The 14,349-nt window shown below is 41.2% G+C and overlaps 1 protein-coding gene across 1 annotated transcript in view; it reads right to left on the bottom strand.

Moving 5' to 3' along the window:
- The window catches only part of LOC104999462 (probable maltase-glucoamylase-like protein), an 89,796-nt gene that overhangs the window by 24,676 nt on the left and 50,771 nt on the right, over nucleotides 1-14,349 (bottom strand). Inside the window, exons 25-33 of the mRNA XM_010855032.1 lie at nucleotides 13,501-13,782; nucleotides 10,786-10,940; nucleotides 9,050-9,218; nucleotides 8,406-8,502; nucleotides 7,829-7,941; nucleotides 7,244-7,369; nucleotides 5,543-5,671; nucleotides 3,789-3,896; nucleotides 339-401 (exon numbers count right to left, since the gene is read on the bottom strand). Coding sequence (XP_010853334.1) covers nucleotides 339-401; nucleotides 3,789-3,896; nucleotides 5,543-5,671; nucleotides 7,244-7,369; nucleotides 7,829-7,941; nucleotides 8,406-8,502; nucleotides 9,050-9,218; nucleotides 10,786-10,940; nucleotides 13,501-13,782 — 1,242 coding nt within the window. The remainder of the gene's footprint in view (nucleotides 1-338; nucleotides 402-3,788; nucleotides 3,897-5,542; nucleotides 5,672-7,243; nucleotides 7,370-7,828; nucleotides 7,942-8,405; nucleotides 8,503-9,049; nucleotides 9,219-10,785; nucleotides 10,941-13,500; nucleotides 13,783-14,349) is intronic.

Here is a 14,349-nt window from a genome sequence, read left to right as displayed (position 1 = left end):
CTATATGTAGACGATTCGTTAAAACCCAATCTGTTCATAACCTCGCCAGTGAAAAGATTCCAGACTTTCCTTCATTATTTTTCAAGCAACACTAAGTTCAAACAAAATACAACCCGTTGCAGGTGAACATGTAAAGGTATTTTCATACATGATTCCCTTCTATACAATTCCAGTTTAGCTACCTGTTGGGTTTTCCATTTGGGGAAAATTTTGCTTCCAGAAAATTACCTGTTGACAAGTATACTCAACTCAGAGCTACTTAACCAAACAACAAGGTAAAATTCATAAGTATCCAGATGTTTAGAACCATGTAGACAAAAATCCATGTGTTACTGTACCTTAACCTGAGTTTCGTGATCAAGGGACCCGTCCACATTCACGTTGGGCAGATCTGGCCAAACCTAGGAAAAAAAAAAAGAAAAAGAAAAATTAAAACCTTTAAAAGGCATTGCACACAGACCATGAGATGTTTCCTACGTTAGACTCTAATGACATGCTCCTGCTGGTGCTGCTAAGTCACGTCAGTCGTGTCCAACTCTGTGCGACTCCATAGACAGCAGCCCACCAGGCTCCTCTGTCCCTAGGATTCTCCAGGCAAGAACACTAGAGTGGGTTGCCATTTCCTTCTCCAATGCATGAAAGTTAAAAGTGAAAGTGAAGTCGCTCAGTTGTGTCCGACTCTTAGCAACCCCATGAACTGTAGCCAACCAGGCTCCTCCATACATGGGATTTCCCAGGCAAGAGTACTGGAGTAGGGTGCCATTGCTTTCTCCCTAATGACATGCATCTCCATATAATTCCGGGGGATATTTGCCATTAATTAAATTGCAAAGTCTGAATATATGAAATTTTGTTAGGTGAATATAGGTTGGGATCTCTTGATTCATTCCATCAGTTTTCAAAATTTTACTTTTGAATGTTATTAACTAAATCCCTTCTAAGCACATCCTCTGTACAATCACTTTGCAAATGATGATTTTTTTTGCTGATCTGCCTATCACAGGCTTACAACAAATTTCCCCTTACAAAAAATACATATTAAGTGTATGTACTCTAAAGGAATAAGATTGATTTCTGTTCACAACCCATACGCTTAGCCTCAATGCTTTTAAGCAGTATCACAACTTACTATGGATCCCAAGTATACACAGCATTAAAAAATTCATAGTATCAACCAATTTCATCCATAATTAGAAGGACATTAACTATATACAGTTTGGACTTCCTTAATGGCTCAAACGATAAAGCGTCAGCCTACAATGCGGGAGACCCAGGTTCAATCCCTGGGTCGGGAAGATCTCCTGGGGAAGGAAATGGCAACTCACTCCAGTATTCTTGCCTGAAATATCCCATGGACAGAGGAACCTGATAGGCTCTAGTCCATGGTGTCACGAAGAGTCAAACACAACTGAGTGACTTCACTTTCACTTTTCAACTATATACATTGATTCATTCATTCCACAAATACTGAACATTTACTATATGCCAGGCTCACTTCTATAATCTGTATCTGCTGAGCCTTAAGTAAGAAACAGTCCTTGTTTTCTCCAAGTTCACAGATGGAACATAAGCACTAGGTTGTATGTTACACTTCCTGAGAGTTGCAATATAGAAAAGGGAGAACAAAGCTGGTCTTTGAATGCTTCCTAAGAGTGAATATTTAAGTTGGCCTTGAAGTGCAGGTATTATTTGGGTAAGTTAGGAAGGAAACATTCAAAGGCACTTGAACAGGGCATTAACCCAGAGCAGGAGTGTTGCAGCAAAACAGAAACAAGTGAACAGCCTTTGGCACATACCAGCCAAACAGGCCTACAATCGTTTTGGTTATTCTTTAGCCGTTACTACTAACAGACTCTCGAGAAACCTGTACGCAGATCAGGAAGCAATAGTTAGAATTGGACATGGAACAACAGACTGGCTCCAAATAGGGAAAGGAGTATGTCAAGGCTGTATATTGTCACCCTGTTTATTTAACTTAAATGCAGAGTACATCATGAGAAACGCTGGACTGGATGAAGCACAAGCTGAAATCAAGATTGCTGGGAGAAATATCAGTAACCTCAGATGCAGATGACACCACACTTATGGCAGAAAGTGAAGAAGAACTAAAGAGCCTCATGATGAAAGTGAAAGAGGAGAATGAAAAAGTTGGCTTAAAACTCAACATTCAGAAAACTAAGATCATGGCATCTGGTCCCATCACTTCATGACAAACAGATGGGGAAACAATGGAAACTGATAGACTTTACTTTAGGGGGCTCCAAAATCACTGCAGATGGTGACTGCAGCCACGAAATTAAAAGACACTTACTCCTTGGAAGAAAAGTTATGACCAACCTAGACAGCATATTAAAAAGCAGAGACCTTACTTTGCCAACAAAGGTCTGTCTAGTCAAAGCTATGGTTTTTCCAGTAGTCATGTATGGATGTGAGAGTTGGACTATAAAGAAAGCTGAGCACTGAAAAATTGATGCTTTTGAACTGTGGTGTTGGAGGAGACTCTTGAGAGTCCCTTGGACTGCAATGAGATCCAACCAGTCCATCCTAAAGGAAACCAGTCCTGAATAGTCATTGGCAGGACTGATGCTGAAGCTGAAATGCCAATACTTTGGCCACCTGATGTAAAGAACTGACTCATTGGAAAAGACCCTGATGCTGGGAAAGATTGAAAGCAGGAGGACAAGGGGACGACAGAGGATGAGATGGTTGGATGGCATCACCAACTCAATGGACATGCATTTGAGTAAACCCTGGGAGTTGGTGATGGACAGAGAGGCCTGGTGTGCTGCAGTCCACGGGGTTGCAGAGTCAGATACAACTGAGAGACTGAACTGAACTGAACTAACAGACACTTGTAGCTGGACTTGTCCTTCACAAAGCTAATTACTCTCTGACTCCATATAGATTATACACTTGGCATTCTTCTCCTCCAAAACTCCCTGTAGCATTCTCCATTTCAGAAAGAAGGTCCTGGGCTGATAACTTCAGGGACACCAGACTTGGCTGCTGAGTTGCCTGATGCCAGCTGTGGCCATTTTGAAACTTTGCAGCAGAAAAAAAAATTTAAGACATTCAAGAAGATATAAAACCTCTCCCTATTCCTAAGAGAGCAGGGCACAATTACTGAGTCGCTAGTCCGCTGTTTTTCCCTTTTGCCTGGTAAAAATAATAAAGCTAATCTTTTCTATTTCCTCCAAATGTTGTCTCTGTATTTCTATTCAGCATCGGTAGACAAGGAGCCAAGATTTTGGCAACAAGATGAAGCAGCATGGGATATTTACAGAGCAACCCTGGCTAAGAGCTACTGTCATCCAGAGTCAGGAAGTCCACTTAAAATCTTGTTGCTAAGAATCGAACAATGAGTTTGAGGATTGAGGCCACAAAAGGGAATGAAAGGAGATAAGAGAAGGAGATTAATTCATAGCATTCAGTGATTTATTTAGATACAGATTAAGCACCCTGGGTCAAAGATGAGAGTGGGTGACTGAGAGACAGATTTCAAAGTCCTTTTCAAAGGGATTCTTTATCTTTGTTAAACGACCAGTTGGCATATATAAGGGGTGGGTCATTGGAATACTTCCAGACAATAAAACAAGGCTCACTGATATTTTAGAGGATTAGACCTGAAACCTCAGCCTTATTAATGTTTATTGAGCTAATCAGTATCAGACAGATTTCTACTCATTCATAATTTATAAATTACCCAATATATTTTTCCAAGAGTTATTGCATCTCTCTTAATCAATTGTGATACTGATTAATTACAGGCACCTTATCCAAAATCTTACCTTTCCCCAGACAATATCGCTGTTGTCTGGCCATTTGATGAACACATCACTTTCCTTCCCTCTGGTGAATGTGAGATACTGGGTCTCATTGCCAGAAATGGCTGGGTCCTGCAGCGAAAGGGTTCAAAACAGCAGACATGAGAAAAACATCACCAAGAAATCTCCTCTCTAAATTTTTAGCAATTCACAGTACAGAAAGAAATGGTGAGAAAGAAATACAACACACCACACACACACACACACACATCCCATGGATAATTGAGAGCAAAAAACTATATTGATGTTTCTCTATAACATTATTCTGTTATTTTTTTGGCTGGCATGTGGGATCTTAGTTCCCCAACCAGGGATCAAACCCATGCCCCCTGCACTGAAGTGTGGAGTCTTAACCACTGGACCACCAGGGAAGTCCCTCTCTATAACATTCTTGAGGAAAAAAGTATGCTAAAGTTTGAAAACCATTCCTGGAGATAAACCAGGCTAATAAAACATTACTCTCAGGTGGAGAAGTCTAACTGATTGTGTTTCCACAATGTAATGGCAACAGTCCTTAAGAACATGAAATTCCTTTCTTCTATTCTGTGACCCAGCTTGTCTATCTCAAGTTCGCTTCCCTGTTCAATCTATCTCATACCTGCCTCAACTGCTCTCTAAATAGCATCATATTTCACAACTGTCATAGAAATTGTCACTACCTATCGGAAACTATCTTTTTTTTAATGTTTATTTATTGGGGGTCTCCCTCCAAAAGAATAAAATCTCTGTAAGAAAAAGGACATCTTATTCGCTTAGATTATAAATACATTTTTTAGTAGAGTGATTTTCAAAGACCCAATGTTTAGTCAATACTTGAATGAATGAATGAACAAAACTCAGAAAATAAAGCTGTAATTTCTGGAAGCTAGAAGGAAGGATCATTTGTAGGTAACTAGTTCTGTGTTTGACAAGATACAGCTTGCAATGTAAAATGTGTGCTCACTTGCTCAGTCAAGCCCAACTCTTTGTGACCCCATGGACTGTAGCCTTCCAGGCTCCTTCCGCCCATGGGATTTCCCAGGCAAGAATACTGGAGTGAGTTGCCGTTTCCTCTTCCAGGGGATCTTCCCAATCCAGGGATCGAGTCATTGCCTCTTGTCTCCTGCATTAGCAGGCAGATTCTTTATCACTGTACCACCTGGTAAGCCCCCAATATGAAATAATAAACTGGTATTCTGGATCTTAAATCAGTTGTTTGTGAATTTAATTAAGAAGAAATAAGTCCCTTAAATCTCACCATTGTTGAGTATTGGTAATGGTAACTTAAAAGGTTTTTGAGCACCTAAGGGAAAAATGAGATTAAGATACAGCTATTTTCTCTGAGGCATAGCCTGAAACAGTGAGACACACTCTCTTTCTTCTTTACTGTTTTTTTTTTTTTTTTTTTGGAGGCTATATCTAGTGTTACACACTCTATTGTATTTTTGGCTATTAACTAGTATTTCAGTTTTCTAACTCTACCAAAAGAATGTAATAATAAATTACCTCCCAATAACACAGTTATGAAAAATAAATATTGCAATCCATCACCTTTAAAAGCCATTGTCATTCATTCTTCCTTTGCTTATTTGCTTTTTAATACTTTAAAAAATTATAGATTCATAAGTTACAAAAAATGTTTAGGGAGGTCTTCTGTATTTTTCATCCAGATTCCCTCAACGGTACTAGTTTTGAACTATAGAAGCAGAAAACAGGATCTAATCTTTCTAAACACCTACCAGAACAAGAACAAATCTTGTGCCATTTTTCTTCATTTGCTCAATCAGGAGGCCAAGATTTTGAAAGCTGGGGCTGAGAGTGAAGTCCAGCTTCCGGTCCATGTAGTCGATGTCGACATGCTGGACATCCTGTAGAAGGAAGCAAGCAGGATACTTGGGCCCGTGCAGCAGGAGCTTCTCAGGGGACACAAACTGCTTGGCCAGGCTCTGGCCCTGCTGCCTGCAGACTCCAGACCAGGCCTCCCTGAAATCTTTCTCTGTTACTCTCGTAGACTGACTTTTCAATTCTGCTGATTGAAATTGCTTTCTGATCCCTACATCCAGCTCACCGGTCCCCATTCTTTCTCATTCTGCTCCTGCAACTGTATTTTCTCCCTCTCCTTCCCTCAATTTATGTCTTTTCCAGTCTTCAGATCTCAAACTCAGTGAGACTATTAAACAAAATGCTGGTTGAATGTTCAAGGGTAGAAAGCCATACTTGCCTGAGAAACATATCTGTGTCTTTCCCCCTCCCCTCCAGTAAACCTGACTGAATTTATTCACATTTAGAACTACATTATTTTCTAGTTTTCTAGAATGTATTTATTTCTGCCACTTTCATTTGACTGGATGAGCCTTGGAGTGAGAACCTTATCTTCTCTCTTCTCTATAAAGCGCCAACTCAGGTTTCGGCACATGAAATTGACTTAATCCTTGATTGTTGGATAATGACGTCAAGTGGTTAATATTCAGTTCCTGGCGGGGAGATGATGATTCTTTTTAGCCTGAAAGTGATAACCACCTGTATTGCCTTAAGACTTTAAGTAAAACTTCTTCAAGGGAGGAGAGATTTTTTCATAGGCCAAAACTCAGAAAGAATGAATCAACACATTATTAACATTAATTGTCTCTGTGAGGTAAATCCATGGATTTTTAAAAATCTTTTAATTTTCCCATCTTTTCTAATTTATGTTTAATAAGTATCTAAAATAGCAGTCTATAAAAAGAAAAATTAAGCCTGGATGAATGTTTCAAATTATCTTTGATGAGAATATCGTAATGCTTTATTTTATTCTCAGCTGCCAATCATTAATTGTCCTCCAAAACCTTAGGAGGTGAATTGAGAGCAAAACAACTGCGTGATGAGAAACTGATCATTACAAGAGGATAAAGAGCACGCTATTTATGGAATTCTGCCTGTTGACAGCAAATGACTGCACTTCCAGGGTTTTATCTAGGGGGTAGATTGTAGTTGTAGGATATGCTTATGTGTATGTGTGTGTTTAAGAAAAAGCGAACGCTTAGTATTAACTTGTTTCATTCACATTGTCCTTTTATATCCACTCTCTCCAAGAATAGCCACAGTACAATTTCCTAAAATGGCTATAATCTTGAGATGATTTTCAGGTCCCAAAAGTCATGTCTCAAAGCCCAGCCATGGCTACTGCAGGATATTCCTGGCAAGAGGCAGGAACAGTATGCCCCAAGCATCCCTCAAACTGCTGAAGGATTTATGCAACTCTGAGTTTGCAACCCTTGATTTTAAAGGGTTGCCTGAAATGAATTTAAAAGGTAATGTTTTCTAGCTCCACAGCTACATTTTTTCTTCATGCTAAAGTAGTCATCACTACTTGAATGAATTTCTATGAAGATTTTCCAATCTATACTTAGCCACAAATTCCCACCACTAATTAAACCACAGACTGAATGAGGGTATCATACGTAGGGAATCTGAGCAGCCATCATTGCAACATACAAACTGGAGATTTCATAATCATCCTGGTATCCATAGCGACTCAGTTGGAATCCCAAGGCCCAGTAGGGAATCATTGCTGGCCGACCAATCAACTAAAATAAAAAAGAAAAACAGACTCAAGTACATTTCTTTGGGAAGAAAAGATGATTGGCTTCTACTTGAAGCAACTTGAGCTCTTCTATGAAGCTATCTCATCTAAGAGGCCTCACTCAAAAAAAATAAGAAAGTCAAATAAATATGGATTAACCATAGAGATGCAGAATGATAGAAAGTCTCTCTGTAAACAGTATCCACTCTAGGAAACCTGAGAACTCAGTGATTATCACTGATTTGAAATTCTCAGAAAGGCAAATAGTTAAGAGAAGTATGGCATATCAATATGTCTGTAGAGCCCCTAAACACTAAATCCTGACTTTCAGAAAAGACAGCAATAATGTACTAGGGACATCTAAGAGTCTTAAGTGGGGGGAAATGGCCTTTCTCAGTGCTAAGAACATGGCAATACCCAGCAAACATTGGATGATATATTGATGGGTAGAATAACTTCCAACCTCAGTGTATTGCTGAGTTACAAGCTCAGGGGTTGGCCCCAAAACCATATAAAAGTCCAAAATGCCTCCTGTGGTGCGGTATGTCAGGGCAGGAGTAGGCTGGAATGTCACATCTGTTAAAAAGAAAGAAAAAAGAAGGTGAGGAGTATCCCTGGAACTATAAATCACCCAGTCAGGGACTCTGCCCTACATTTTGCTATTTTCACTTTCTTATGTTCTTATTTTAATGCCCACCTCCTCTAATAAGCTGTTTCCCATGCAGTGGAATCAGAGAGGGATACTCAGGTACCTCAAACATAATCTCAGTCTCAACATCTTACATCACTTTGTGAAAAAGAGCTAAAGTGTACAGTAAAACAAGGTCATACAAGATAGGCCCTGTGTTTAGTAAAAATTGTACCCCTTAAACCTGGCCTAGTGCTCTTAGTAAAACTTGAATAAATGAATGAATGGTAGATGAGTTTATCTGTCTCATTTCCCTTGCCCTTGACTTTCCTTATTTCTGTTGATATTCCAGATCACCACAAGTGGTCACAGATGTTTCTGGTGGTACACAGGGATTGTGTATCTGTCTTACCCATGGCATTGCTGTTCAGCAGAAGCACTCCATGGGCACTGCCATCCTCCTCCAGTGCCATATAGTAGGGGTGGACACCATAGGAGTTCTTCTTATACTAGGAGAGTTGTGGGAAGAGCAGGTGGATAATCAAGAAGAGAAAATCCAAGAAATCATTTTCACATCATAACCCAAACAGCAAACTCCTGTGCAGTATTGAAGATTCAGTACAATGTCATGTCTCTTGTGAAGACTTCCTTGACCTTTCCTTCCATCCCAAGTGAAAACCCAAGTGCCCTCTCCTCCTATGCCTTCCTTGTTTATTACTATACAAATCTATTGTAGCACTGGTTACACTGCATTACCATTGTTTCTGCCTCTCTCTCTTTCTCTCTTTTACTAGTTTATAAGCATCTGGAGAAAAAGACAGTATCTTAATAAGACAGTCTCATTCTATGTGTGCCTGACATGTAGAACATATTAAATAAAAGTTTATGAAATACAAAAAATCCATAGTCCACAGGAAATATATATAAATAGGTAGTTTAGACAGAGAAAGGAAAGAAAACCTTAAATATGGTGTATTTCATTTGAGAGCAGAATATACAGGGATTAAACTAAATTTATATACAGTAAAAATATTGATGATCTTAGTCTGTGCTTACCGCTGGTGGCTCATCTCGGGCAAACATTCCCCATGTGTGCCAGCTTATGTTTCTTCTGAAAGTTGTGTGCTCAGTTTCCCCAAAGCCATAGAGGTACTGAGAGGGGAGGCGTGTGGAGATGGAAAGGAACATGTCCCTGAAGGTGAAGCCAGGGAGCTGAGAGTCCCAACTGCAACATGAGAGCAGACCTTGGTTCAGAGTTGGACACAGGCCAGCACAAACACGAGCTCCATGGGGATCAATTCTGAAGCCTCCTGAGTGGCTGAATATCTGGATCCATGTTCAAATACTGTGAGACGACTCAGGTCATAATAAAGGCCATAATTTGCTTCCAAGCTTCTGTGCTGGCATGTTTATTTGTTATCTGTCTTTTGCAAGGCTGAGAATTCCTTTACTTGGTCCTGGGTTCCTGGACAACAAGGACCACATCCCCCTCCTCTCTGTATTTCTACTTCTCCTTGCCCAACATATCAGCTTGAATAAATGCATGAATGAATGGATAAGATAGAAGCACATTTTTCTGCAGAAAATGTGATACTCTTAGAATGGTTTTCTGGATTGGCCAAAGAACTTCTTACTGTTAGGTAGTTAGAATAGGAAACAGGAGTCCAAAATGGTGGTGGCTAAAAGACAAGGAAGGGAAAAGCCAGCAAAAATAGAACAAAGGAAGGTCAAAGGAAGGTCCGAGGACCAGAGTGAGGACTTCAGGGAGAACAAACAGCACTTCTGGCTAGCCCAATTTGCATAGAGCAGGCCCAGGGGGAGGAAAAAACATATAAAAAGAGGAGCCAAAGGGCTCTCTCTCTCTCTCTCTTCCTCCTGCATGCTGGGGCGTTCTTCTCTTCACGTCTTTGGGTCAACATGCCTTTACGCCTCGAAGATGGATTTTCCTGCTATTATTTAATTAAAATAGAGCTGTAACACGGAGCTGTAACACTGATTTGTCTAAGAGCTATAACACAGTCCGTTTGAGACCTGAGAGCTGTAACCCGGTCTGTCCAAGACCCGAGAGCTGTGACATGCTGAGGGCTTTAACGTCTGTCACTCCAAATCTTTGTTGTGGACGAGACAGAAACCGAGGAGCATACACTCGCCTGACATTACCAAATAAGGGAACAGACATAAAGTCAGACATACAGAGAGAGCTGAAAGAACACGTGCACACCCAGGTCACAGTTTCTACATGGATGGGGAACCTCAGCCCCAGGCAAAATCTAGACCTTCACTCCATTCCACTCAGCAGCAGGGCAAGGGATGAGAGACGACAACTCCTTTCATGCTTAACACTGTGAAGAGGCTTTGAGTCTAGAGTGTCAATAGAGGCAAAGACTGTAAGAAGCCATTTTGCCCTCCACAGTAACCTTTGTCCTTCTCTCCTGACTCTTCTGTTATTTCTTAATGAGGGTATATAGAACTGATTTCTATCACAGGTTATGGCATACTTATTAAATAGAGTTTCCCGTCCTACTTAACAGGAACAAAAAATAGAACATGTATTTTCCTTTCTCTAAAAGCAAGCACCACTTAATTAGCTTTTGCAAACCTTTGGTTGATTCATTTTTCTTGTTAAGGTCTAGTAGAAAATAAAATCCTTATTGAAGTAGGGGCAATAGATACATTCTTCATTGAACATATTGACATAGAGTCTCTAAAATTAATATTTCACTTGCATTCATGAGAGCCACTACAATCAGATCTAGAACCACTCTAATTAGAACCAAATAAAGAGTGCTTACATCACAGTGCTGGAGCTCTTTCTTCGAATCTGGATCCCAAAAGGATTGTTCTGAATCTTGACATCATACAGACAGTTTTCAGGGGAGCCCACTGGAGATGAAGGGGTGTTCAGAGGCACTGGGACCTCGTACCTTTTATTAGTGGGATCATAGATCTGCCAAGAAGAGAGAAGGAAGCTTCTTCATGGAATCTCGGGCCTACAATTCCTTGTGCCAGCTTATATCAAATGCAATTCAGTTTCCATATTTTCTGGCTGGTCTGAATCATATCAGGAGGCATCAAATATCCTGAAACAAACAGCTGTGAGGCCTACACACCTACTGTGCCCAAGAGGGAGCCTGAACTCCAAAAATGCCTCAATATGACCTATTCAAAGCCAGCAAGGGCACTTCTAAAAAATTTGTGATATAAGGATATAGAATCTCATGGACAGAATGTGTGTGTGTGTGTGTGTGTGTGTATTTATGAGGGTGTGGTATGGGAACATGCATGTGTATACAGTACCTTATGTGTGAGCACATGAGTATATGTTAGAAATTAGAGAATTGAATTTACTTATGGACACTGAGGACTTCTTACTGGTGGAACTTCCAGATGTTGTACAGTTTTTCCATCCCTAAGATGGCTCTCTTGTACTCACTGCTTGTTCCTATCTACCTGACAGGTAGGAAAATCAGAGAAAAATGTGTGGGAAAAATGAGAGAAGGGAAGAGTGTTGTTGGAAGCCCTGGAGTATTGCCAGGATGAGCAAGCATCCTCTTCCTTATCATATTATTAGTCAACTTTTTACACTTCAGACAAGTCTCTTTTCTTGATAGGTAAGAAGTGGATTTATTTAGAGAGAAACACACTTTACAGACAGAGTGTGGGCCACCTCAGAAGGCAAGAACCACCTCAAAATATGGCATGGTTAGTTTTTATGGGCTGGGTAATTTCATAGGTTAATGAGTGGGAGGATTATTCCAACTATGTCAGGGAATGGGCAGGGATTTCCATGAATTGAGCCACCGCCCACTTTTCAGCCCTTTATAGTCAGCCTCAGAATTGTCATGGTGCCTGTGGGTGTCATTTAGCTTGCTGATGTGTTACAAGGATCCTATATTGAGGCTCAAAGTCTAGTGGAAATTGCCTTGTCTGCCATTTTGGACCCATTTGGATCTAATCAGTTTATGTCCTGTCCGCAGGTTTTGTTATTGTCTTATGCCCTGTCCTCTTCCCTCCTGTTTCAGACAAGTTTTCTCTAAAGCTTTGCTTCTCAATATTGTGTTTGTCAAGCCAAAAGCAGCTTTCACAATGTTTCACAATGTTAAATGGGATCACCAGGGAACTTGTTAAGACCACAGAATCTCAGCCTCACCCCAGACTTTCTGAATCTGGCTCTTCATTTTTGTAAGATCTCTGAGGTGACTCATCAAACATTAAAGTGTGAAAAGCAACATCTAGAGCTGACCTGTCCAAGGCGGTACCCACCACATGTGGCCTTGAAGCACTTGAATGTGCTGTCTGAATTGAGACTCACTATGAGTACAAAACACACAGCAAATTTTGAAGACGTAGTGTGGTTAAAATGTATTTGGAGTACATGGTGATGTGATAATATTTTAGTATATTGGTTAAATAAAATGTCACTAAAATAAATTTCATTAATTTTTTTCCAAATATATTTTTAAAACTATAGTTATTAGAAAACATGTGGGGACTTCCCTGGTGGTCCAGTGGTTAAGAATCTGCCTTGCAATGCAGGGGATGTGGGTTCCTTCCTTGGTCTGGAACCAAGCCCCTGTACCACAACTAGAGCGTCCATGTACTACAACAAAAGACCCCACATGTGGCAGTGAAGACCCGTGGTTCAGACTGCATTTCTATTAGAGCAGAGAGAAGGCTCTTGAGAGTCTCTTGGACTGCAAGGAGGTCAAACCAGTCAATCCTAAAGGAGATCAACCCTGAATATTCATTGGAAGGACTGATGTTAAAGCTGAAGCTCCAATACTTTGGCCACCTGATTCGAAGAACTGACTCATTGGAAAAGAGCCTGATGCTGGGAAAGATTGAAGGCAGGAGAAGGGGATCACAGAGGATGACATGGCTGGATGGCATCACCAGCTAATGGACATGAGTTTGAGCAAGCTCCAGGAGTTGGTGATGGACAGGGAAGCCTGGCATGCTGCAGTCCATGGGGTCACAAAGAGTTAGACATGACTGAGCAACTGAACTGAGCTGAGTAGGTCTCCAAGAGTGGCCTCTTAACTTACAGCATCAGCACCACCTGGAAACTTGCTAGCAGTGCAGATCCTCAGGTTGGAAACTCTGGGGGGTCAGGCCAGCCATCTTTTAACAAGATCTGCAGGTGATTCTGATATAGGTACAGGTGCTAAAGCTTAAGAACCACAGCTAGAGAAATAACTCTGATGTCAGAAGAGGGTTGTTGCCACTTATGTGACTTACCACACAGCAGACACACTTTTCTCAGGGCTAAAGAAGGACTCTTTAAGGATGTTCATGACTTAGAGTACTCACTGTTATAAGAAATTACCACCCCCAGTGATCTAAGGTTACATCCCACCCCAACTCTCTCCTAACTTTCTGATCTTCACCTCTTGGGGCCTCAGCAGCCCCACTTGTAGAATGAGGGATTTGGATTAAAGATGTTTCAATGTCTTCCAACTGCATGGAGCTGTCAGCTAAGAATTCCAACCATGGAGACATAGGATTACCTTGAACTGCAGCATGTTCTCTGTGTGGTAGGTCACACTCAGGCGGAGAAAGCCGATGGTTGCAGAGAGAGTGTCAGAGGCAGAGGCGGCCTTCGCTGCGGCTGCAGGTGGGGATAGCTTGTCCCGTGATGATGGTGCTGGCACCGTAGCTTGTCCAGCTTCTGAGGCTGTCAGGTGGGTGAGGTCTACAGTGATGCCCGTAGGCAGGTACTGAATGTTGCTGGCAGCATAATTAGGGATGGTGTCATAGAAACAGGTGGGCACCCCAGGAACAGTCGTGGGCTGGAACAAGAGGAGGACTTCAAGGTCAGCCTCTGAACCACGCTTTGAGACTCTAATTACAGAAGAAGGTGGTTAAACCAGACTCAGTCTCTTACCCTATGTCCATTGCTATGAGTTGAACTATATTCCCCAAAGACATGGTAAGGCCTAACCCCTGGTACCTGTGAACAAGGTACCTGGTGCCTTGTTTGGAACTAGGATCTTTGCAGGTGATCAAGTTCAATGAGGTCATTGGGACGGAGCTAGCCAATATGACTAGTGTCCTTAGTAAAAGGGGAAAGTGAACACAGACATGCACCTGGGGAGAACATCATGTGAAGATGAAGAGGTCAGGGTGATGTTTGTACAAACCAAAGAACACTGCAGATTGCCAGCAAACCACCAGAGCCCAGGAAAGGGACACAAAACAGATTTTCCCTCTTGGCTCCTAGAAAGCACCAACTCTGTAGACAGTTTGATATCAGACTTCCAGCTCCCAGATGCTGAGATAATAAATATCTGTTGTTCTAAGTCACCCAGTTTGTTGTACTTGGCTATGGCAGCCCTAGCAAATGAATATATCCATTT

Source organism: Bison bison, unplaced genomic scaffold (assembly GCF_000754665.1).
Source record: "Bison bison bison isolate TAMUID 2011002044 unplaced genomic scaffold, Bison_UMD1.0 scf7180017864352, whole genome shotgun sequence".
NCBI classification, from domain to species: domain Eukaryota; kingdom Metazoa; phylum Chordata; class Mammalia; order Artiodactyla; family Bovidae; genus Bison; species Bison bison.
The sequence above is the reverse complement of the archived record's forward strand: the minus strand, read 5'-3'. Positions and strand labels throughout refer to the sequence as shown.